The sequence below is a fragment of the Telopea speciosissima genome, chromosome 1 (assembly GCF_018873765.1).
Source record: "Telopea speciosissima isolate NSW1024214 ecotype Mountain lineage chromosome 1, Tspe_v1, whole genome shotgun sequence".
Taxonomy (NCBI): domain Eukaryota; kingdom Viridiplantae; phylum Streptophyta; class Magnoliopsida; order Proteales; family Proteaceae; genus Telopea; species Telopea speciosissima.
This window is the reverse complement of record NC_057916.1, coordinates 85165165-85188127: the sequence shown is the minus strand read 5'-3', so window position 1 is coordinate 85188127 and position 22963 is coordinate 85165165. Positions and strand designations below refer to the sequence as shown.

General features: G+C 38.2%; 1 protein-coding gene across 1 annotated transcript; it reads right to left on the bottom strand.

Annotated features, from left to right (window-relative positions):
• Positions 1–526: 526 nt before the first annotated feature.
• LOC122639307 (long chain acyl-CoA synthetase 4-like) lies at positions 527–16176 on the bottom strand. Its single transcript, XM_043832133.1, has 19 exons — positions 15957–16176; positions 14380–14443; positions 13735–13824; positions 10625–10681; positions 10304–10352; positions 10031–10107; positions 9674–9713; positions 9497–9591; positions 9041–9208; positions 8810–8920; positions 8578–8665; positions 8288–8354; positions 7323–7398; positions 7099–7216; positions 2655–2900; positions 2415–2554; positions 1900–2082; positions 1675–1794; positions 527–838 (listed from the first exon to the last, which is right to left on the bottom strand). The coding sequence occupies exons 1-19, from the start codon at positions 16106–16108 to the stop codon at positions 803–805; spliced, it is 1977 nt and encodes a 658-aa protein (XP_043688068.1). The 5' UTR covers positions 16109–16176; the 3' UTR covers positions 527–802.
• Between the last annotated feature and the right edge of the window lie 6787 nt (positions 16177–22963).

Genomic DNA, 22963 nt, shown 5'->3' with positions numbered 1-22963 from the left:
TACCCCGTTTTTCTTTTAAAATTCAGATTTTTTATTTTTTACTCTTGGTCCATATCGATCCACCGATGTAGGGTCACCCCGAAATCGACATCTCTGTCTGCTGATTCCAATACGAATTGACCGATTCAGACGATCTGATACCTAACACTATTTTACTAATTGATATCGGGATCAATCTCAACCAAAACCAATCTGGGTCACGCTGAATCAGTCCAGACTGGATGATTTTATCCCTGTTTTTCTTTTAAAAATCAGATTTTTTTTTTTTTTAAAAAAAAAAACATTTTTTTACCCTTGGTCCATACCCATCCACCAATGCGGGATTGCTCCAAAATTGGGAGAGCATCACCGTCTGCTGATTCCGATATTAATGGTCCGATTCAGGTTATCCAATACCGATTCCTCAAACCTTGTTCTAGATTGCCCATGGCCATCGGTCAAGAAAAAAAATGCCAATACACGGGGTGGTAAAAAAACAGACAAGGCAAAAGTGGATAAATAAGAATTATTCCATTTGAACTATCCATTGCCGATAAATGTTGATCCAAGAGCTGAAAAATCATTATTAATGGACGATAAGGCAAATGTAGTTGGACAAGGACACATTTGTCCACATATAGACTTAAATTATCACATGAAAAAGAGGACTTAAATTGTAGCATCTGATCAGAATAATGAACATATATACAGTCTGATGATTGGGAAATTTGCAACTCTAACCAAATATGTTATGTGAGGAAGCCTCTGAAGGTCAATAACAAATAGTTGATCAGGCTTCGGCCGCCAGTGCAGGGTCAAATGTTCACTTAGTAGGTTTGTACATGTTATCAATGACACTCTGTCGAAAAAAGTTCAACTGTTAGTAGCAGAATAAAAATGTACACACGAAGGAAAGAAACTAAGAAACCGCTCTATAATGGTTTTCTCTTAAGAGGCGTGATCTGAAAATTTGTAATTGAAGCATGAACAAAGTATACATTAACCACCAAAGAATCAACAGAAACAATCCATGTTTTAATTTCGTGATCCACCAAGCAACAGTCCCAAACGAGAACTTTCAGGTTATGAATATCACAAAAGGAAAACCTCATTCAGGTAAAATAATAGTACTCTTTCAGTGTGGGAATATCTCCCATGCTGTCCCTGTAGGATACATCACCCCCCCCCCCAATAATTGGATGTTCTTTTTACATGCAACAAGTGTACATTTCACTTGGAAACAAATGGAGCTTTTCCACAAGGAAAGATGTAAAAATGTGTACATTTCACTGGGAAACAATGGAGCTTTACTAAAAGGATAATTGTACAGTACGAATTGGTCAAAAGAGAATGCACAGAAATTATAATGTTGGATAGAAGTTCTAATATGTTGATATTTTCATTTTTTTTTTTTTTTAATAGAAGTTCTAATCTGTTGATATTTTCATTTTCCAAGACCAGAGTAAATTAAGGATAAATATTATCCAGACATGACTGTCATCTGATATAATCAAGAACAATTCAATTGATAGGCCAAAGTTTGGAAGAGTAACCTCATAATATGCCATCCATGTAATCATAATATTCAGAGAAACCTATCAACTGAATCGTCCAAAATGATGAGAAAATCTGTCTAGCACAGCATACTATTGATCGTGCGCTCTACGGTTACCCTGAGGGACAAGAGAATCTCACCTGATAGTATTTCAGCAACTGAGGCCTTTTCTTCTTGTAGGTTGGGGTGATGAGATCACGGTCCATGTCAAATAGCACTGGGTCAAGATGGACAGCTTTGACAAACTCAAAACCTTTTAACTGCCAATACCACTAATAAGTTAGGACTTCTAAAGCTTTGGGCAGGCTTTTGTTTCTTCCCAACAATATCAAATTTATTCACAATTATGAGTTAAGGAGGCAAACCTTCTTCTCTTTTCCAATCTTGGTGAGTTCTCCGAGGATGAATTCTTTAGCCTTGGGATTCTCACAGAGTGAATTAAAATCCCCAGTTATTCCATTTTCTTCAGCCCAACGCTCTAGGGCTTGCTGATTGGGGTTGACAACAGCAACCAGGAAGGACTCAAAACTGTTCCCATAAACCCATATCTGAAATGGAGAGAATGTGAATCAATTTGTTGGCGAGCCAGTAGCCAATAAGGAAGAGTAAAAATGAAAGCAATGAAATTCAAGAGCAATAAAGTCTAATTACACAAAGATATTCATATTCTCAGGAAAAGAATGAAGAAAAGAATAAAGATATCAAGGATCTGTTAAAATGAACCAGGATATGGTCCATTTACATTCATATTATCAGGAAAAAGAAAAGAGGCAAGAATAAAAATAAGAAGACATGTATCAAGGATCTGTTAAACTGAAACAGGAAATGATCCATTTTCTTCCTCACTCTTGAGAGAACGTAAATATAGTAAGAGACATACAGTGTCAATAGCAGAAGTAAGACCATAAATGTTTTCAAGGTTCTCAACAGCAACATATTCTCCTTGGGAAAGTTTGAAAATGTTTTTCTTGCGGTCAATAATCTTCATGGTTCCATCTGGTTGCCACTCACCAACGTCCCCTGCTTAGAAAAGGTCATTACAAATAAGTTTATTGAAGAACAAACCTTGGAAATACAATACCCAAAAATAATTGAAGAATAGAAGCCAAGATGGACAAACCTGTGTGGAACCATCCGTCAACCAATACCTCTTTGGTGAGGTCTTCACGTTTGTAGTATCCTGAAAATAGGGTTCCTCCCCGTATACAAATTTCTCCTCGTGGAGTACTTGAAAGGGCATCATATCCCATTTCCGGAACAGATTCCAAGCATACATCTACATTTGGAACAGGAGGTCCTACTGTGCCAACCATTGATAGTTCATTTGGTAGGGAAGCAAACGTCCCCGCACATGTTTCCGTCAGGCCTATATTAACAGAGAAAGGTCATTAGCATATAAGAGTATATGGTTATCAGCAAAGTCTTAAACACACTACAATAAAATTGTTGGTACACATTGTCCAACATAAGTGACCAGGATGCATGCCCAGGAGAGATCTCCTAGTAATAGCAAATCAGATCTCTCAAGCCTAGTAGTGGAACTCAAGAGAAAGGATCTGCTGGTGGATCTCTAACTCAGAGTATTAACCAGAGAAAAAAACAAAGAATAATGTAAACTACAACCGAGGAATCAAATTTGAAGAACTGTTAGGAGAAAATTAATAACTTGACACAGGATGCTGCCTGCTGTCAAAAGATCTTAGAGATCAGAATAGTGGAGCTAGAAGAACAGGCCAGGGTCTGTGAATCTACTATTTGGACTGAGAGACTAGGAATTATTGCACAAGAGTAGAAACTTATATACGAAATACCAGATCAATCCAAGAGATAAACATGCAGATGTACAAAAAATTGATCATCCAAAATTTACTCAGAAAACAGGGCGCATCAAGTTGAGATAGCAAATTGATCTGAAAATTGAAGAAAGCTAAAAGTAGATTAAGAAGAAAAAGATTGGTGCAAGAGTCCACCTGCTGTGATTTTGGAATCCACCAAAAACCCTTGAGAATCCACCCAAGTCAACCCACTGAATCCACTATAGTCATTATACTCAGAAAAATGGACTTCCATTAATCATAAAACATCAGAATCCACCCAAGTCAACCCACTGAATCCACTGTAGTCATTGTACTCAGAAAAATGAACTTCCATTAATCATAAAACGTGGGTTAGGCCATGGGCCATTACATTTATAAATAGAATTCATAATTGACTCTCTAACAATCCTAAAATGATTTGGAACTCAAACGGAATAGCCAAAACAGACAAGGTATTTGACAATCCTACACAAATTAGGACTCTAAAATTCATGGTAAAACTCAACCAGCTTTCCTAATAATTCTAGGACTTGATTCAGCTAACTTCTAACACAATAAGGACAATAAATACTCACTCAAATAACAAACAAGAATTTGGACTAAATTTATTCTACTTGACTAATCTCGTATTCCTAGCTCTGACCCACATTTTAAGCTCATCAAAGTGGTCCAATACAATAAAAAACCATGGTACCAAAAGCTCGATGTGTATGCAACCCAATCCAAAGCTTATTTCCACTGAAAGAATCCCATTTACGTGATTTTCCTGCATCACCTAGGCCATTAATTGACTGATCAGACAAATGCAACCATCCATGGAGAAACCTTCTCTTGATTGAGCAACATCACACATTTTTCCCCTCAATTGCCCAAGAGAATGTGATGGATTGGACGGTGACAGTCATTTGACAGTATTTAATTAAGTGTTGGGATTATCTCATAGTTCATCTGTTTGATTTAAAAGAATTAGTAGCAAAGTTGATATGATGCTACACCAACAGAAAATGACTATATTAAATCAGATTATGTATGTTAAAGCATTTTAAAAAATAAATGCAGTTTATTCATTGGTTTGGTAAAGGTATTGTTGTTCATAGTATATGGAAGTATGGAACCATAGACTGAGGCAGAAGCTGACCAGGTGCTGCCCTAATACCTAGCACTGAAGATAAATTTGATATTCTAATACTACAGACATATAGGATACAGGTTGATGAAATTAAATTGTAGCAAGCCAAACTTTTTTTTTTTTTTTTTTTTGGGGGGGAGGGGAGGGGGGGAGGGGGAGGGGGAGGGGGTTGTAAATCATGCATGATTTCTCAGGACAGTGGCGCTAGATACAGTAGACTTGGAGAGTGGATTCATATAGCTCTTCTGGTTGCAAGTAAAAGGAAGGGAGGTGAAATTGATTTAAAAAAGAAAAAGGCATGACTAAAGTAAAATTTAATATCAGATGTGGAATGTTTTGGAGTTAGTTATACAATCATGTTAGGTAATGATTACTAAAGTTTCTATTATTTGATTTCACTTCCCTTCCCTTAAATTCCTAGCTCACCCCCAAGTAATCAGGATCAGGGTTAGTTGATTGAGTTGGCTTATCATTTGCCAAAATGTTATAAAGAACATTAGTTTAATATAAGAAAATTGATATGAAGATTCCTTGCAAACAGAAAGGGCAACAGTATGCAGAAACATTTCACCTGTGAACTGTTCAGTTTTGTGGATTCGCTGCACATGAATGAATGATGTACAAATGACACAATTCATCAATTCGAAGCATAAACTAAAAGTTTACCCAGGGATTGTCCAAACTATGTTACAAGTAGAGTCCTTGACAGTAATGCAAGAGTAAACCTGTAACAAAAGCTCAGACCTATTCTCACAGCAAGATCTCAAGAAGCAGTCAAACTCCCAAAAGTCAACCTTCTCAGATGAGGGTCAAACTAGACATTTCTAACCCTCACGATGAATAATAACACACGTCAGAAGATGAGAGTGATTGGATAAGTAATTTTAGAGTAATTGGAAATTTTCGACTCAGTGGAAATTTGGGAAGAATAATGAAAAATAGTCAATCTGAAATTATATCAAATCAGACTAACAGAATCCCCTCAAAATTGGATCAAGTTTTACTTTTTATATGAACTATCAAACCCCTAAAACCTTGAAACAAATCAGATGGCTAAATAGGGAGTAATTAGACCAACAATAAATCTGAAACCCGAACTCACTGAGTTAAAGTGATTTTAAAGTAGCAAGCAAACTAAAACCCAGAAGACCACCAAACCTGGATTGAGTGCCCTCCTAGGGAAACTTTTTTTTTTGGTGCAAATATATATATATATATATATATTAATCAAGGGAAATTGCATGTTTTTATACAAAAAAGGGGTTTTCCCAACCATTTTGACAAAAGTCAAATTGAACTCTTTGAAATCCCAGACTTTAGGTGCAATCAGACATGGGAATCAGATTTAATTGAAAGAACACTACATGCTGAAATAGAGAACAAAACAGGCTATCTGCAGGTTCAATAAAACTGAAATTAAACTCTTGTTTTATAATACCTGATGTTAGGAATGTAACATAAGATGGAGTAATCAACTCCCTTGGAATCTGGTTGCAAACATCAGCAGCAGCTATAGATTAAAACCAGAATGCAAAGACAAACAGAAACCGGTGGTAGAACAGAGAAGGGGGGAGGAAACCTATCTCAAATTGAAGGGAATCTCTCCCATTGTGTCTCTCACAGATTCTGGCAGCCAAAGGCAACTCAAAATTTTATTATTCAAAACATAAAAGAGGCTTAGCAGCCTTACATTGGTTAAAATAGACCGAAAAATAAACTCCTAATCAAACTATGAAAACTGAAATATACTCCATAAATAGGAGTTCTTACAACTTAGCTGAAAATAAAAACAACTATTAAATAGCATCTCATCCTTCTACTAGGAATGAAACTATGAGTAAAGCTAATAAGCTACTATTAAGCCTAATCCCGTATGCCTACCTTGTACCCACATTCTAGGCCCATTACAAAGAAAACACATGGAATCAAAGGCCCAATACATACATAACCTATCCCAAGGCTTATTTCCAATAAAATAAACCCTTCAGATGACTTATCCGCATCGTTCAGACAGACAGGTCACCTTAGTGGTGCAATCATTAGGCCATGGCCTTGAGGGAATAGTTTAACTAATAAATGGCGCCAGATGATGATAATGTGCAAAATGCTCTCAGAACTGACATTTAGCATTGAAGATGAATCCTGATATGGTTACCTAATTTTTTCTAATTTTTCCCATGTTTAAACAAACAGATGTCAATCATGGGGATCCAAAGAAAAAGATATGGAGAAAATAAAAATAATAAAAAATGACTTACAAGGCTTCTCTTGCATCAAAGACACAAGTCACATATACAAAAGAGGATGAGAACTTCATCCCTCAGTGTTGCAACAGTTTCTTACGGAATACTTCATTCATCATGAATGATAACTTATAGTACATCCATCCCCAGATAAACACCACTACAAATTAAACATGTTCAACCTGGAAAGGAAAGCATCAAGCTTTCAGCAGATAGCATTACTAACTTTTTTTGCCCTCATTTTTTTTGACGAGTCAGATAGCATTACTAGTTAGTAGGAACTGCCATGGTAATTGAAACCGATGCAATCGAATAGCACGTAAAAAATAAGGGAGAAGGGGTTTCAACAACATAAGTTCTCAAAATACTGCGTACCATATCCTTGCAAGACATGGGCACATGTCACCACACGTAGATAAGCTTCAACATGATTTGCAAGAGGAGCAGCTCCAGATAAAATGAGACGAACATTCCCTCCTAAACCTTGCTTTACCTGCCGAAGTCATGAAAATCATCAAGAGTTCTAAGTAAATTTTGGAAAGCTCTCTAGCAAAAGTAAGCAGGAAATTAGAGAAAATACAATTTTCCACTTCCAATACCTTGCTAAAAACAATTTTGTCACTAAGTGGGGAGGCCTCTTCATGTGCAAGCCCCTTCTTCATGTTATTTAGTTTGCTGCAACATTTGTATGTTGTAGGTTAAAAACTAGAAATGAAAAGTTAATGCACTAACATTCACTGCAGGAGAAGTCAAAAGAAACACAATAAAATCTAAACATTAGTTTATGAATTAGCACAGAAACATCATGGAGTAAATAAAAATGCACTGCAAACAACTAGTTATAAACAGAACCATGAGTGACATTGGTGGTATTATTTTTGTAGGAACATCTTCAAGACTTGAACTGCTCCTACAATATATTTCTATGAAGTTCCAAGGCATTCAACAAAGACCAACCAACCCAACACTGAACTGAACTAAGCCTTATCACAGCTACTTCAGAACGGCTATAGAAATCCGGCTCCAATAGAATTGCGCGGGCTTCAATTTGAGAAGTTAAGACTGAACAAAGGTAGATAAAAGGTAGTATGCATAAACATTGGTCCCTAACCAGAAAATCTGGACATGTGTCAAATATGTTGTTGATAAGGAAATATTAATGAATGGGCAACAATAATCAGCTATCTTTGACCCTCTAATCTGCAGACTTTTCTGGAACATATGTGGGTGTTTTCTACTGTAAATGGAAGATTAAAATTGGATGATGGAGACCATCTGATTAATTGCTTCTAGGCCAAGTAGATCTCTCGGCAGGACCAATTAAATGTTGGTCCGGAATTGCTTGCCTATCATGTGTCCACTTATTTGCAAGTGTTTGTGCTCAGGAGCAGTCTCAGTACTGAAGACACTGGTTATCCTCTTTGAAAAAGCTTTCTTATGCAGTGGTAAAATTACCGTTTACACACACACAGGCACAAAATTTGGTAGTCAATGGGCAGCCAGCTATGTCGCGACATAACAGAGAGTTACAGTATAACATTTAAAACAATGAGTAGAAACTTACAATGAGTACGCAAAGTTAAACAATTTGCCCTTTAAGAAACCCCCAGAAGATACCTTCTCTGTCAGACCTGACAAAATTATAGAAAAAGAGCTAAGAATGTGAATATGTATTTATCTCATCTTCTGTAACCAATGGACCATCAGCAAAGAGAAACAGGACCAAGGAATTTGAATTACAATGCCACTGCACATAAGAGTTTCTAGCATTCCTCCTGCAAATAATCGGCAGATATTTTCTGTGCATATCTACTAGAAAAGCAGAGAAGGCATAATTTATCTAACAAATTTCACCTGAATAGATCCTATCCAGCACACGTGGAACAGCGCAGAACAGAGTTGGTTTTAGCTCCCCAAGGTCTTCAATCATTAATTTGACATCCTGAAGATGAAAAGCAATCAATTATAAGTAGGAATCTTTCTAGGTAAATGATAAATCTATTTCCTTTTTCCTAAAAAAAAAAAGTTAATCTTTATAGGCAATTGAATTCTGACTAGGTAATATTGTATGCTGTAATCAACTTACCCCACGCCAAAATCCTATTGAACCACCCTTATGAATAAACAGCTCCTCAACAACCCGATCAAAGATATGAGCCAGAGGAAGGTAAGACATAAAAACATCATCTGGAGTCAACTGCAACACTTCCAAAAATGAAAGTTCATGAGAAACTGATAAAGTTGCAAAAGTGTTTCCATTTCTGTTCTCCCACATGACACAAAGAAAAGTAAAAGAATAAATTGATTATAACTTCACCTTTTCATTCACACTCTCTAACATTTGTCCTATACCCGCTAAAAGAGTAGCAATTGCATTGTTGGAGATCAGTACTCCCTTGGGGTCACCAGTTGTTCCACTCGTATACATAATTGTACAAATGTCAGACAGCTTTTTCATTGGAAGATCAAATTCCTTACCATCTCCCTGTTGATAAAACATAGTAAAAAATGAAATCAAAATCAGTTCTATGCATAAGAGAATTGAAAGAGGAAGTGACAACATAGAACTTTGTATTAAGTCAAGAAACACCACCCAAGCTTAACTCAAAACTACCCGTTTAACTAATAATTTTAAAACTGACTCTTCCCTGATCCTTTGGATTAAATAAGTTGAAAATTAACAAGAAATTAATGGAGATGAAATAGCTATTCACTATGATTTCATGAAATGATTGCAAATCATAAGATTTATAATTTGAACCAATCAGCATACCAGTTGCAAAAATTCGTCCCAAGAATATATTGCTAAACCAAACTTCTCAACCTCTTCTCTTTGTTCAGGTGTAACCTTGCCAAAACTCACAATTGCTACAAAAGAGAAACAAAAATATCAATAGCTTTAACACAAAACGCATCAAATATGGGACAGAAATGAACGAATTTGACTTACTCTTCAAATTTTCTGTTGTCATCGGAAATGTTTTCAATACCTGAAAAGAGGGAAATCTGAATTTAGAATTGCAAAGTGCATTGCTATCATGTTTTATCACTTCTCAAATCTCAAAAAAGTAAATATTTATTACAAATAAAAACCACGGTAGGAATGATACTCCTGTAAATGGTCAATGGATCTTTTTGACTTAAATAGAACCAAATTCCTGTAGCCACATAAACTGTCAATTTGGATAAAATTTCCAGCTTTTGTAATACATATGAACAAATAGCTGTACAAGCAAAAACATTCCCCACAAACCTTTTCAAACCAACTTATTCCAGAACTGAAATGCTAAAATAGAATATCATCTACCTCTGGGATTTTCTTTTCTTCTGCGAACACAATTGAAACCTCGGCATGGCATATAATATATTCCACAGCACCAGCACCTAAATCATAAAATAAATAATCAAATTTTCATCAACTACAGTTTTTAGCAGACCCAAACTTCACAATTTGTGAAGTGTAAGGTAGTAGGTATTTACATCCTATATTTAATGAAAGAATTTCAACCACACCATAAGCAACTTTACGGGTAAATGGACATGTATAAACAAATCTATAGAAAACGTGCAAAATGAATACCGAGGGTATCATATAAAGGAACGCAATAAAGCCCATGAGCATTGCAAGCCTGCAAAAATTTTATTCCATTAGAATAAATCTCAACAAAATTTATATACGATCAATATGGTAAGAGAACAAGAAACTCACAACAGTGAGATAGAAAAGCTCACTCCATGCAGAAAATCACAGGAAAAACAAGATAAAACCATAATATGATCAAGGAGGAGAAAGAAATGTATTAAGACCAGAACTGCTTAAACTTACAGCCAAAACTATAACTGAGATATCATGTCATTGTCACTAGAAACAAATATCAAAAGTACAGAGAGCAAACTGAACCTGCATACTGATCATCCACTCTGGACAATTGACACCATATATACCGCATCTACCTCCCTGGTAAAAAGAAAATAAAGTAACAGATTAAGTTGGACATATTTTTATACAAAAGGATTACAAATATATACAAGCAACATATGCTATGAGAATAACTACATCCATTCAAACCAAGGAAAAATTGAAAACATGAGAGATGCAATTGTTAAATTTTCTCATTTACATGAAACCCTCAGAAAGAATCCTGGTTACAGAACCCTCAATGAAGGAAAAGGTGAATGTGAATGTTTATTCATCATCGGAGAACCTAAAGTAGGGCAGAGTTTATTTTTCCTCTAACAAACATTATGAGAAACCAAAAGGATAGAAACTAAGTAATTCACAAATAGCAGAATAAAACGATAAGATTTCCAAGGTCAGGCACAATGATTGAACATAAGGCAGCTAAAACCTAAAATACCTTTTTAGTAGAAAGTATAGTTGATGCTTGATTATTTTTCCATGTATTTATACAATTACAGGGTTGGTTATCATAAGGTCTATAAAAGGTCTTAATGTTGTCACACTTCCCCAAAACAACTAATGAGGTAGAAGAACAAATCTTTCATTTTTATGTTTCATGCAGGTTTCCTCTTCAAGTTCAGATGAAATTTAACAAAGTACAAGAATTTCAGTTCAAACAAGTTGTGAAAGGATAGACAATAACAAAACCTCTTACGCAGAATCTTACTTTCCCAACCCTACATCTCAGTAGAAGGCCTTCTAAGAGCATTAAAATTTAAATCCAGTAATCAATGATCAACTTCTAAAACGACATGTTCAAAATGATTTAAAGATTCCTTCTAATTTAAGGTTTGTTCTTAGATCTGATTTAAGTATCCATTTCTTGAACGACAACATTAGATTTTAGGTATCAGTTGTTGCACAGAAATTAACAAAATATGGGCACACTGATTAATCCTAACTTCCATTTCGAAGGCATGTGTTTTGAATCACTAAATTTAGAAGGGACTACAAAATAAAAGAATACTAATTAAAGAAACTAGTAGTTCTACAAAAATGAAAAATAAAATTTTAAATTCTCTAGGCAGATTTTGTTTTTTGCTTAGGTGACACAGCAGCTGATGCCTTCAAATGGCCGGATCAAATTGATCCAATAAAGAAGCCAAAGCCTAAGCTTAGGAAACCCACGAGGGACAGGCAACAGTATAGGGGTAGCCTGGTCTATTAGGATATATTTGGGGATATTATAGTAATCTGGAAACTAAAATATGTTGGTCCCACGTGTAGTCGATAGGTACTGCTAGAGAGAGTTATTTTAGTTTAAACCAAAGTAGAGCTTGAGTCAATGTGGGGTCTTCTAAGGCTGGCACCAAAAATAGTTTTGGGTCCAATTTAGTTTTAGAATATTTTATGCAGTATAAGATTGTGATTAGGAGTCCTTATGTGGGTCAGCATTGGTCTTTTAGAGAGTTTATTTATACATAATATTTCCCCATCAATTCAATTGATTTTATGAAAAGGAAACTGAATTTTTAGAAACTGCTGGTGAGTGTGACTGGTTACAAAGCCTGGCAGACTGGGTATTCTTCTCCATCTTGTTCTGGTTCTCTCCTGCAACCAGATGCTTATACTCCTTTACCTCCTTATTCTTCTTCTACTCTCTTTGTTCTCTTATATTTTCACCCTCCTCATCTGTTCTTCAAATCAATTTCATTATTCCAATTGTCCATGACCAAACTAAGAGCACTTCGAGATGGGCTGTGGTTATGTCGTGATTTGGGTCTCAGGGGGGTTTATGTTGATTCGGACTCGGTCTCTACCATCCGTAGTGTTGTTAAAAAGCAGTGTAGGGTTTGGCAGGTTTGGTACTGGTTCCAGGAAACCTTGAGATTGGTGGAGGAGATCCGCCCAGTTTTAGTTTTGACTTACAGAGAGAAAAACAGGGCGGCTGATTGGCTTGCAAATTATGCTTGTAACACTTTGTGTGACACAGATTTACTGGTGACAGAGACATTCCCCTCGAACTAAGGCGAATAATTCGAGAAGATGCCATAGGCCTACCAGTCCTACGTGTGTAGACTGTTTTGTTTTGGGTTGGGATTGATTTTTACACAGAGTGGAGAGTTTCTTGTAAAGGTTGGGCTTGGGGTAAGGCGGGCATGTCCCTCCCTGTGTACCTATCATTCTTTGATATTTTTTAATAAAGATTCAGGGGCCGGCCCGGGTCCCAGAGAATATTCGGGTTTAAAAAAAAAAAATTAGTTCATTGCAAGATAATGCTTCTGATTTTCAAATCTGAAAATCTCAGCTCTGTTTGATCCTATTCTATTAGTTTAGCAGATCTGATTCTCTCAGTTTTACATAAAAGGCCATACCCAGTGCACAAGGCTCCCGCTTTTTGCAGGAAATCTAAGCAAGCTGGAGTGGAGTCCATCTATCATCTGATCTCTTATGCTAAATATTTTTGCATCAATTGATAGATTTGTTAACCCTCTTTACTTGAAATCAGGGAATACAGTGCCTTTATTCTGTGACTCGCTACAGTTATTTTCAATCTTGTTATTCTGTCCTATCTTGGTCAGAGTGATCATGGTTTATCAGTGTGGTTCTAGATTCAGCTCTAGAAATCTGAACCACGTCAATTTGGCCTGATCTTTTTTTTTTTTCCCTTTCTCCAAGCTTGTGAGTTGCAACATGTGTATGGTTGGTCCAAGCTGATAGCACGAGTGAAGATGTGATCAATTCTGCAAAGTGAGTCATTTGCAGGGGCCTTTCCCAGTGATGGGCAAAGGAGTTGGACATTCATTTAATCAAAAGATCGGCAGCCATACCTAAACAGAAATCTAAAAGTTGGGGGGGGGGGGGGGGGGGAGGACAGAGGAGGAGGGGCATAACCCGGTGCAGTCTCGCTTTCACAGTGTCCTGGGAAGGGTGGCTTGGGGTTGGTCCTAATCTTTGGTATTTTTTGCACAAAGTAGCTGCCCTCAAACGCGAACTTGTGTCTTCACCCAGGAAGCCCCGAGTTTAAATTAAACGAAAAATCTTTTAATGGACTTGTATGTTCAAGTCCTTGTGTGCAACAAAATAATTATATGGGAGTAGCTACTTACTGGCTCAACACCACAGCTGCGAATGGAACGCCCCACTTTCATTACAATATCATATACTTCCTTGTAAGTTAGCCACACATATTGACCTGCCTGTAAAACAAAAGTGATACTTGTAAAACAATTATAAAGACTGAAAGGAAATAACAGAAGGCAAAAAGTTTCTGACACGGACATTTAGCACAGAATTTCCTTAACAAGCACTCCTAGTTTTGCTACATGGAAGAGTGATGTAGCCAATCCGACCATGGATATCAAGGGAATGGTTTTAATAGGTCACCTGTCAAAATTCAGGATCAAGTTTAGTCATATACCCTTCCATAATGGCATACCCTTCCATATATGTCCATGCACCCTCTTGGTAGTCCCAGAATTTTCAATTATTTGTTTTTCCACATGGCCAACTCCATTTAGGCTTGAACTTGACATGCGAGCAAAGAGACCTTGAGGTCTACCTGTCTCCAAAATTTCAATCCCATCTGACCTGCCATGTGGAAGAACTAGGTGCCCATTAAGGAGATTCCATCCTAAACAGCCATTTAGGAAATCCAGGTCCATAAGAAAAGTAGCAGATATATTTTATTGGAGAAGTGAAGCATATGTGAGGAGGGCAGGAGCAGTAGTCAATAATCCACAATGAAGATATACCTTCCCATCCACTATCTTTCGACGACCAAGCATTCGATTTCCTGGATATTTTTCAACGGATAACCTGTCACAGGATTACAAATACACTAACGGTTACCAGGATGACAATAGAACGAGAACACTCGAAGCATTCAATTTAACCTTTTTGGTTGTAGTGACTCGTTGCGGAGCCTTAAAACAGTATCCAACAGAATCCAATATTAACAGGATTATGCACCAGTACTCTTGAATTTGAATGTCAAAAAAACACAATGTCATAACAAGATTGGACTCAGGTAACTGGAGTTATTGTAGCGAGGAGTCACATTTTTTTATGATTAAAAGGCATAAAAATATGCATATCATGCCTTTAAGTCATTTGCATAATGCATTGCCCTGTATTTATTTTGATGATTTATGCTGATAATTATGCAAACAAACCCGAAAACTGAATATGCTCCAATGGCCCCAAAGTGTTAAACAAAAAGATTAATAAACGTTTTCATAATTGGAAGATGTTAGGAAAACATAAGCAAAGTTTAACCTGGCCAGCATTTGGATAGGATAACTGTGAACTCCTCAATTGATTCCGATGTAAGGAAATGGATGCCTGAACATGAACAGAATACAGCGAATACATTTGTTCTAATATACATTTTTATTACTGTTAAGACAGTTATGGAAAGTCATAGTCTCATCATTGCTAGGCATAGAAAACATGAATCTTGAACTTTCAGCATCAGATTCAGCAGAACTAGCGTAGCTGGTTATTGGGTACTAAGCTCAATTTCATGGCCGATAATTGAGAGAGTGAAAACTAGAAAGTACGGAAAGATTTTTATTCTCTTTCATGGACAAAATGGATAAAGGCCAAATAAATTGCCGGGGTCCACAAAAAAATAAAGTACATACATGACCTATTAAGAGGTGACTCCCAAGACTGAGAGTCGGAGGACCAGGGCCTCGCTGCCCAGTGGTTCTTTACCAAAACAATCGTCCAGATTCCAGTAAATTGTTAATGGAAGAAGAAGAAACATGAAGGGCCATATTTTTGTAATCCGACCACCACCACCCCCCCCCCCCCCCAAAAAAAAAAAAAGAATAAGAACCATGATAAAGGCAAATTTCTTCTCTAGAAGAACAGTTCAAGAACACTGTAATCCACTTAAATTAGGCAAACAGTCCGGTATGCAAAGCTCAAATTGATCTCTTTCTATTAAAAAGAGAAGAACGTAATCCATCCATCCCCTAGACTAAGAACCAATAATTAAGTCAATTCCTGTTCACTAAGAGAACAGTTCAAGAATATTGTAATCGTCTTGAGTATGCAAATAGTCCGGCATGCAACACTGAAATTGACCTCCTCCCTTAAAAAGAGAAGAAATTTTGACGTGATCAGCACAGCAGAGGAAGCAAGAAAGGCACCAAAGCAGTTCATACTTAAGAATCATCGGACATAAACGTGGTAGCACCAATATTTCCAAAAGAAAAGCTTCAATTAAGATAACTAAACCAAGCTTGGAAGATTGCAACAAATTCGAATTAATAAGCCAAATTAAACCTGAGATCTCCATTGACAAACTGAAACAAAAACCTACCGAAAAATATCCCAGCAGCTTTCCAATCCTTCAGGTAGAGGTGGAAATCCATCCTTAGCGAACACACTCCGATAAACAGGACCAACCGAAGGCCTTCCATCCTTTGATTCCTTTGCCTTCTCAACCTCAACAACATACTTCTTCTGCTCCATTATCGGCAAAACCAGAGCACAATATTTCCCTCACTCTCTTGTCTCGGTCCCTTCTTTCTCTGAGACTAATCTCAACAACTTGTTTACCAAAAAAAATCTCAACTATTTGAAGAGTAAAGATCGTATGAAACAGTCAAGAAACGACGTTTCCTTTTCCTTTAAGATAGTCTTCGTCTTCGTTCACCAAAATGGCCACCAGAGAAGACCTTCAGAGCTAGCCAACGCTAACCCACTTTGACTTTATAGACCAACTCGCCACAGCAATCCAATACCCAGACCAAGGAGCAGATGTGAGTGATGACAGAGCAGATGACCATCGGCTTCGACCCCATTTCTGAATTATAAAATTCCTAATCGTAGTAAACAAGAAGTCCTCCTATGACAGAGAAGAGTAGTTGGGTTTACCACAACCGTTGTAAAAATGAGAATCGGCTAGGCCAAATAGGATGCATTTGCCCTCCTTTACGGCTTTACCCTTGTCCGTAGAGGTGTATCGGATCAGTCTACGGTCTCGGCTGATACCGACTCAATTCGAGTAATTTTCCCGATCCAAGACCGAGATTACAAATCATGAATCCGGTTCATCCAATCCTTGTATAGCCGGGTAAAGTATTAAAACACCTATTACGGGGTCCATCCAGACGGAAAATTATCTCCTGCAATTCCCTGCCTGGTCCAATTCTAGTGCATGTAATTAGAGGGTGGTGGACCCCACCCAGGTAGTATGTTCGGGCAAGGGTAGAATGGTCATTGCACCCCCTTGTTAGGGGAATTGGATGGAAAAGGATTTTGTCCAGCCGTGGTGGGAGCTGGACGGTCCAGCCCCACCAAACGACAGTAAAAACAGGGGTAGGGTGGTCATTTCATTGGTAGACCCCACATGTGAAATGACCACCCCACCCCTATTTTTGTTGTCGTTTTGGCAGGGTTGGACCATCCAGCTCCCGCCAAGGCTAGACAGGAGCCAGGTCCGAACTAGACCTGGCAGGGAATTGCAGGGGATAAAGATCCCCATCCATACTGATTCCTATTCGACTTATCGGATCCTTGTGTGGAAGCTAGAGTGTTAGAGTATTAAAACACCGATTCTGGTCTGATCCAGAGATTGGATGGCCGATCCTGATCCCGATTCCGAGTCATAAAAAAAGTGACAACAAACCGTCCGATACAATGACCTTGCCAGCAGATGAACGGTGATAAGGATGTTGTTGGACTAGACTGGCGTCGTCCACTATAACCTATGGCTGGCAGTAGATGTTGCTCGGGAAATTCTCTACAGAAAACAATTGGATAAGAATATTTTCTTAAGTGGGCCTCATCATCTGTCCCCAGTAAATCTTGGTCATCAAACCTTATATTTTTTTTATTTTTTATTCTATTATTTTTTTTGGCCAACAACAGAAAATTTTATTAAGAAAAATCGGCAACAGAGAAACTCTAGCCGGCAGAAAGATGTACAAGGATGGGGGGTGGCAGGGACCACCAGAGTCGAGACAAGCTAAACCTAGAACCTCCTTTAGCAAGAAGATGAGCTCCTCTGACACGGTATCGTGAAACATGCAAAAAAGAAATAAAAGAAAAACTACTACATAGAGACAGAATATAATCAACCACAATCTGTGCTACCCAGTCCAAAGTAGACGGCAGCCTCTGAAGAGCAAGGACAACCGATAGACAATCCGAAAGAATCTGTAGTCTAGGTAGGTGCAGCCTGCTAGCAAGGAGGACAGCATCGCAGACAGCCTCAGCTTCAAGGGATGCAACAGAACTACCAATCGAAGCTTTGCAGTGGGCCACTAAAAACAATCCAGAATCATCCAACAATATAACACCATGTCCACCTTTGCAAGAGCTAGCGGTCCAAGCTCCGTCAGTAATAGCGCAACAACAAGGCAAGTGAGGCCGTAACGGAGGTGCCACCCTTGTCGAGGGTATAGAGCTTGGTGCAGCGGATGTTTGTAGAGCAATCGTACTTTCATCCAAAAACAAATAAAAGAAAGACATTAGTATGTGAAGATCAGGTTGAATAAACTTGAAAATGAATCTATTTCTAGCTTTCCAAAGCTCCCAACAAATAGAGGTCCAATGCAAAGTAAAATCGCCTATGTTTTGGAAGTTTTGCCCTATCACGCCTAAAAACGAAACCCAATCCCTAAAAGTTGTTCCATTAAAGAGGTGGGTATCAACTCTAAGAGGCGAAAATCGCCACACAGTGGAGGCAAAAGTGCAATGAACTAAAGTGTGGACAAGAGACTCCTCAACGTTATTACAAAAGGACAAAAGGGAGACCACCAAAGATCTCCGAAAAAGGAGGTCATTCACTGCAAGAGCATCCGAACTAGCACGCCGTAAAAACATCTTGATTTTAGGGAGGAGCTTAAGACTCCAAAGCCACTTCCAGAACGGGTCAGAAGCAAAGGAAGATGAAGGTTGAGAGAAGGTAGCCCTAAAGATGGTGTGATAAGCTGATTTAACTGAAAAACTACCATTTTTTGCAGGGGCCCAAACCCAACTATCTTCAAAATTTGAGGTAGGTAATGGGAGACACCTGATCGCCATCCTCTCACTTGGCGAAAACAGGTTTAACAAAGCCTATGAATCCCACTCTTTGGTCATCAGATGGATGAGATTAGAGACCAAAACATATCTGGTATCTAGATAACCACTAGAAATGCCCCCCGGGAGAGAAGGAACCCAAGCATCCTCAAAGGTTCTAGTGGATTGGCCAGTGCCAATGCGTCTACGCAGGCCAAGAGAAAGAGAGTATCTACTTTTAAGCATACTTCTCAACCCCAAGAGCAGTTCGGCTTCCCCTTAGCTTCGAGAAAGGAAGAGTTAGGAAAATATTTTCCTTTAAGGACTCTAACTCAAAGGGCCTCACTATTATGGAGAATGCGCCACCCTTGCCTAGCTAAGAGCGCAAGATTAAAAGACCACAAGCCACCTACAGCCTTGTGGAAACAAAGTACTTCCCATTTCTTCCAAAACATTCTCTTACCTTTTCTATCTTTCCACCAGAACTGACGTATATGCCTGGTAATATCATCGATGGTAGAGCAAGGCAGGGAGAACATAGACATAGCATAAGTTGGGATGCAAGTAGCTACAGATTTGACTAGGACTTCTTTCCCAACAAGAGAAATGAGAAATTCCTTCCATCCAGACAAACGAGATTGTACCCTTTCGGTAACACTAGAGAAAAGTGTTTTCTTAGAGTGACCAAAGTCTGGTGGCAGACCCAAATATTTCCCATGATTCTCTACCACCGGAAAACCAGAAGCAAGGGCAATTGCATCTTAGTTTGAGAGGAAACTTTAGGGCTGAACAGGATGCTAGACTTATGGATGTTAACAGACTGTCCTGATACTAGGCAATAATCTGTTAATAAAGATAACAGGGTTTCATTATTAGTGAGGTTAGCCTTTGAGAATAACATATAATCATCAGCAAAGAGAAGATGAGTGACACGCGGGCTAGCACGACTGGTTTTGATGCCTTTGATTTGATTACCAATTCCAGCCTTCAAAAGATAAGAGGAAAGAGCCTCCTAGCAAAGGATAAAAAATAAGGACTAAGAGGGCATCCTTACCTGAGCCACGCTGGGGGAGAACTCTCCCTATGATAGATCCATTAGCCTTAATGTGGTAGGAAACAATGGTAACACATTCCATAATCCAATTAACCCATTTCCCCTCAAACCCCATCTTAACTAGGATGTTCTGGAGAAAAATCCATTCCACTTTGTCATATGCTTTACAGAGATCAAGTTTTATGGCCATAAACCCCGACTTGGATTTAGAGAAGCGCATTTGGTGGAGAATTTCATGAGCAACATAAACATTGTCTGAAATTGCTCTTGAAGGGATGAAAGCGCTTTGGTATGGACTGATTAGAGAGTTTAAAAAAGGTTTAAGCCGATTAACAAGACATTTGGCAATGACCTTGTAAAAGACACAACAAAGGCTAATAGGTCTAAACTGAGTAATATTTTCAGGATGTTTCTGTTTAGGAATTAACACAATGGTTGTGCGATTAAACTCCTTAAGCATGTGTCCTGTTTCAAAGAACCACTGCACAGTACTAACCACATCCTTCCCTACAATGTTCCAGTGGGTCTGATAGAATTTGGCAGGCAGGCCATCTAAACCAGGGGCTTTATAGGCCCCTATTTGAAACATACCTAACCTTATCTCTTCTTCGAAAAAAGGTTTGCATAGAACAAAATTCTATTCCTGAAAGACACGGGGGGTCACACAATCCAAAAAACTATCAATACCAACTGGATTTGACGTCTTATAGGCGTCAGAAAAGAAATCAACAATATGTCGAGAGAGCTCCACCCCTTCACTAATCCAAGCCCCTGAAGGCCCACGAAGTCTAGCTATATGGTTGTATTGCCTCCTACAAGCAGTAGTTGTATGAAAGAAGATAGTATTCCTATCTCCAGCCTGGAGCCACTTAATCTCAGAGCGTTGTGTCCAATTTTTCTCCTCTTGAATTAAAAGCTCTTCCAACCTCCTACGACATTGGCCTTCTTCTATTTGTAACGAAGGCCGAATGGGAGAACTTTGTATCGCGGAGAGGTCGGCACTAACATTATCAATTTCAATACTGCTATTGCAAAACTGGTCGTTACTCCATTTCTTAAGCCTAGCCTGGCAACTAAATAGCTTGCGAGCTAGAAGAAACGAAGGAGACCCCAAAAAAATGAGAGGCCCAACAACTAGATATCACATTTGGAAGGTCTGGGTGACCCTCCCATTTAGATTCATAATAAAAAGTTTTATCTTTCTTCCTCTTTTGGGCTAAGAGCTGCACCAGAAGCAGCGTATGGTCTGAACCAACCATAGCCTGATGGTGGACATCCACACAACTAAGGTTTTGAAGAGCCTCCCCATTACAGAACACTTTATCAATGCTTGATAAAATCAGATCGGCTCCTGATCGCTTGTTGGACCAAGAGAAAGCAGGTCCAGAAAAATGCATCTCAACCAACCCACACTCATTAATTGCATTTTGGAAATGGGCTATTTCAGCTAGACTCTTCAACCTACCTCCAGATTTCTCCGTTACTAATAATACTTCGTTGAAATCTCCAAGACAGATCCAAGGCCCAGAGACAGTCCTTCCTAATTGAGATAGCTCGCGATTAATTACATCTTGGAAATCGGTGATACTGATTTGATTCACGAGTTGAATTTGTTTGACTTGTGATTCCATTTAGAGCTGTTAAACAGTCTGGTCCGGTTTTCATCGGTTCAATTCGATTTTATGCATGTACTGATCCAAATTGAAGTTGAAACTTTAAGGTAGGATTCGGTTTCAGTTTCGGTTTAGTTAGTTTCAGTGTTTTCATCAGGTTTTCTTAATGGACACTCATGGGCTTATTATCGATTATCGATTCAATTTTGTTTCTCATATATATAAAAAAGGCAGAGGGTGTGCACCACTGAAATGCAACGGAATGGATGGAAATATAGAGGGCAATGAGGTAATCTTATAAGGAGGAGATAGATAGAGAGTGGGAGTGGGGGTGTTAGCACTTAGCATACTCCCCTGGCTCGAAAAATCTTTTCCTAATGCAAATAAGCCAGTTTTTTCATTTTTTTAATCGGCTTTTCCCCCTGTTTTTATTGTTTGTCTGATGGCAATCGATCTTGATGGTCGGTCCATTCGGTTCGTACCTAACTAATAAAAGATTCGATTTGGTTTGGTTTTTTTAATGAAATTCTAAACGGTCCAACCGATTTGGGTTGATTTATGACATCCTTGTTCCACTGGACTCGACAAAACTTTGGGTTGTTTGAGAAAGAGTGTTGCCATGGGACTTTGGATTCATCTACGTACCAACTCCCAACAAGATTGGAGAACTTTCATTTCCATAAAAGCATACAAAATAAAAATAGATAAATCATAAATTGTATTGCTTAAAGAGATTATCAAAATGTTTAAATCATTTATCCAAGTTTAGTAAATTGTTTCAACTGGATTTTTTGTCAGGCCACCCAACCTCAACGGTCCCAACCAAACTATGAGTCCAGCTCAATTATCTTTTTTATAAGTTCAATAATAACCCCAACCTCCCCCTCCCCCCCCCCAAAAAAAAAAACAAATGCTAATCTCTACAGATTATGTGAACCAATGAACTTTACAGACCAAATATAATAATGGAAAGGAAAAAGGAATGCTAACCGGTGCTGCAGCATAGCGTATACCTGAGCCCAGGTCCAGCCATGCTCAAAATGACCGGCTCACCCATGGTCTTTTCCATCTTTTTAGGGAGTGCATTGGTCATTTCGTTCACGGTTGTGCTTGGGCACAAGTACACACCGCACTGCAACACCGGTGTTTTTTCTACCTAATGAAAAATAATTAAGGTATTCATACATGGGAGATTCTTCCATCAACTCCATCAAATAGGCATGCTAGGGATTTTTATTACATTTTAGACTGCATTTAATGTAGGTCGTGTACTAAACAATCATGCATGAAAACTTTTGTCATAATTTTATAAGAAAGTGTTTCTTGTAAACACCCAGAGAGAAAACATTTTCCCTAATTTTATGATCCATCCCATTCCTCTAGTTTATGGAGCTCAGAGATCCCTTGTGTCGACTCCATTAATATAGAGAAGTGAAAATGTAGTTGGCAAATAACATAATGACTTAAAATATAACTTCCTTTAAAGCTACCTTCACATGATCATATCTGTTCCTTTGGAGTTAGCAAATCCCATACTGAAAATAAATGACTCTAGTTTGCAGTTTGTCTCTCACATTATTTTGGTAGGGAGAAAGAATGTTGTTTGCTCGTAACCCTTAGGAGCAGACACAAGAACACATGAAAGTATCATCT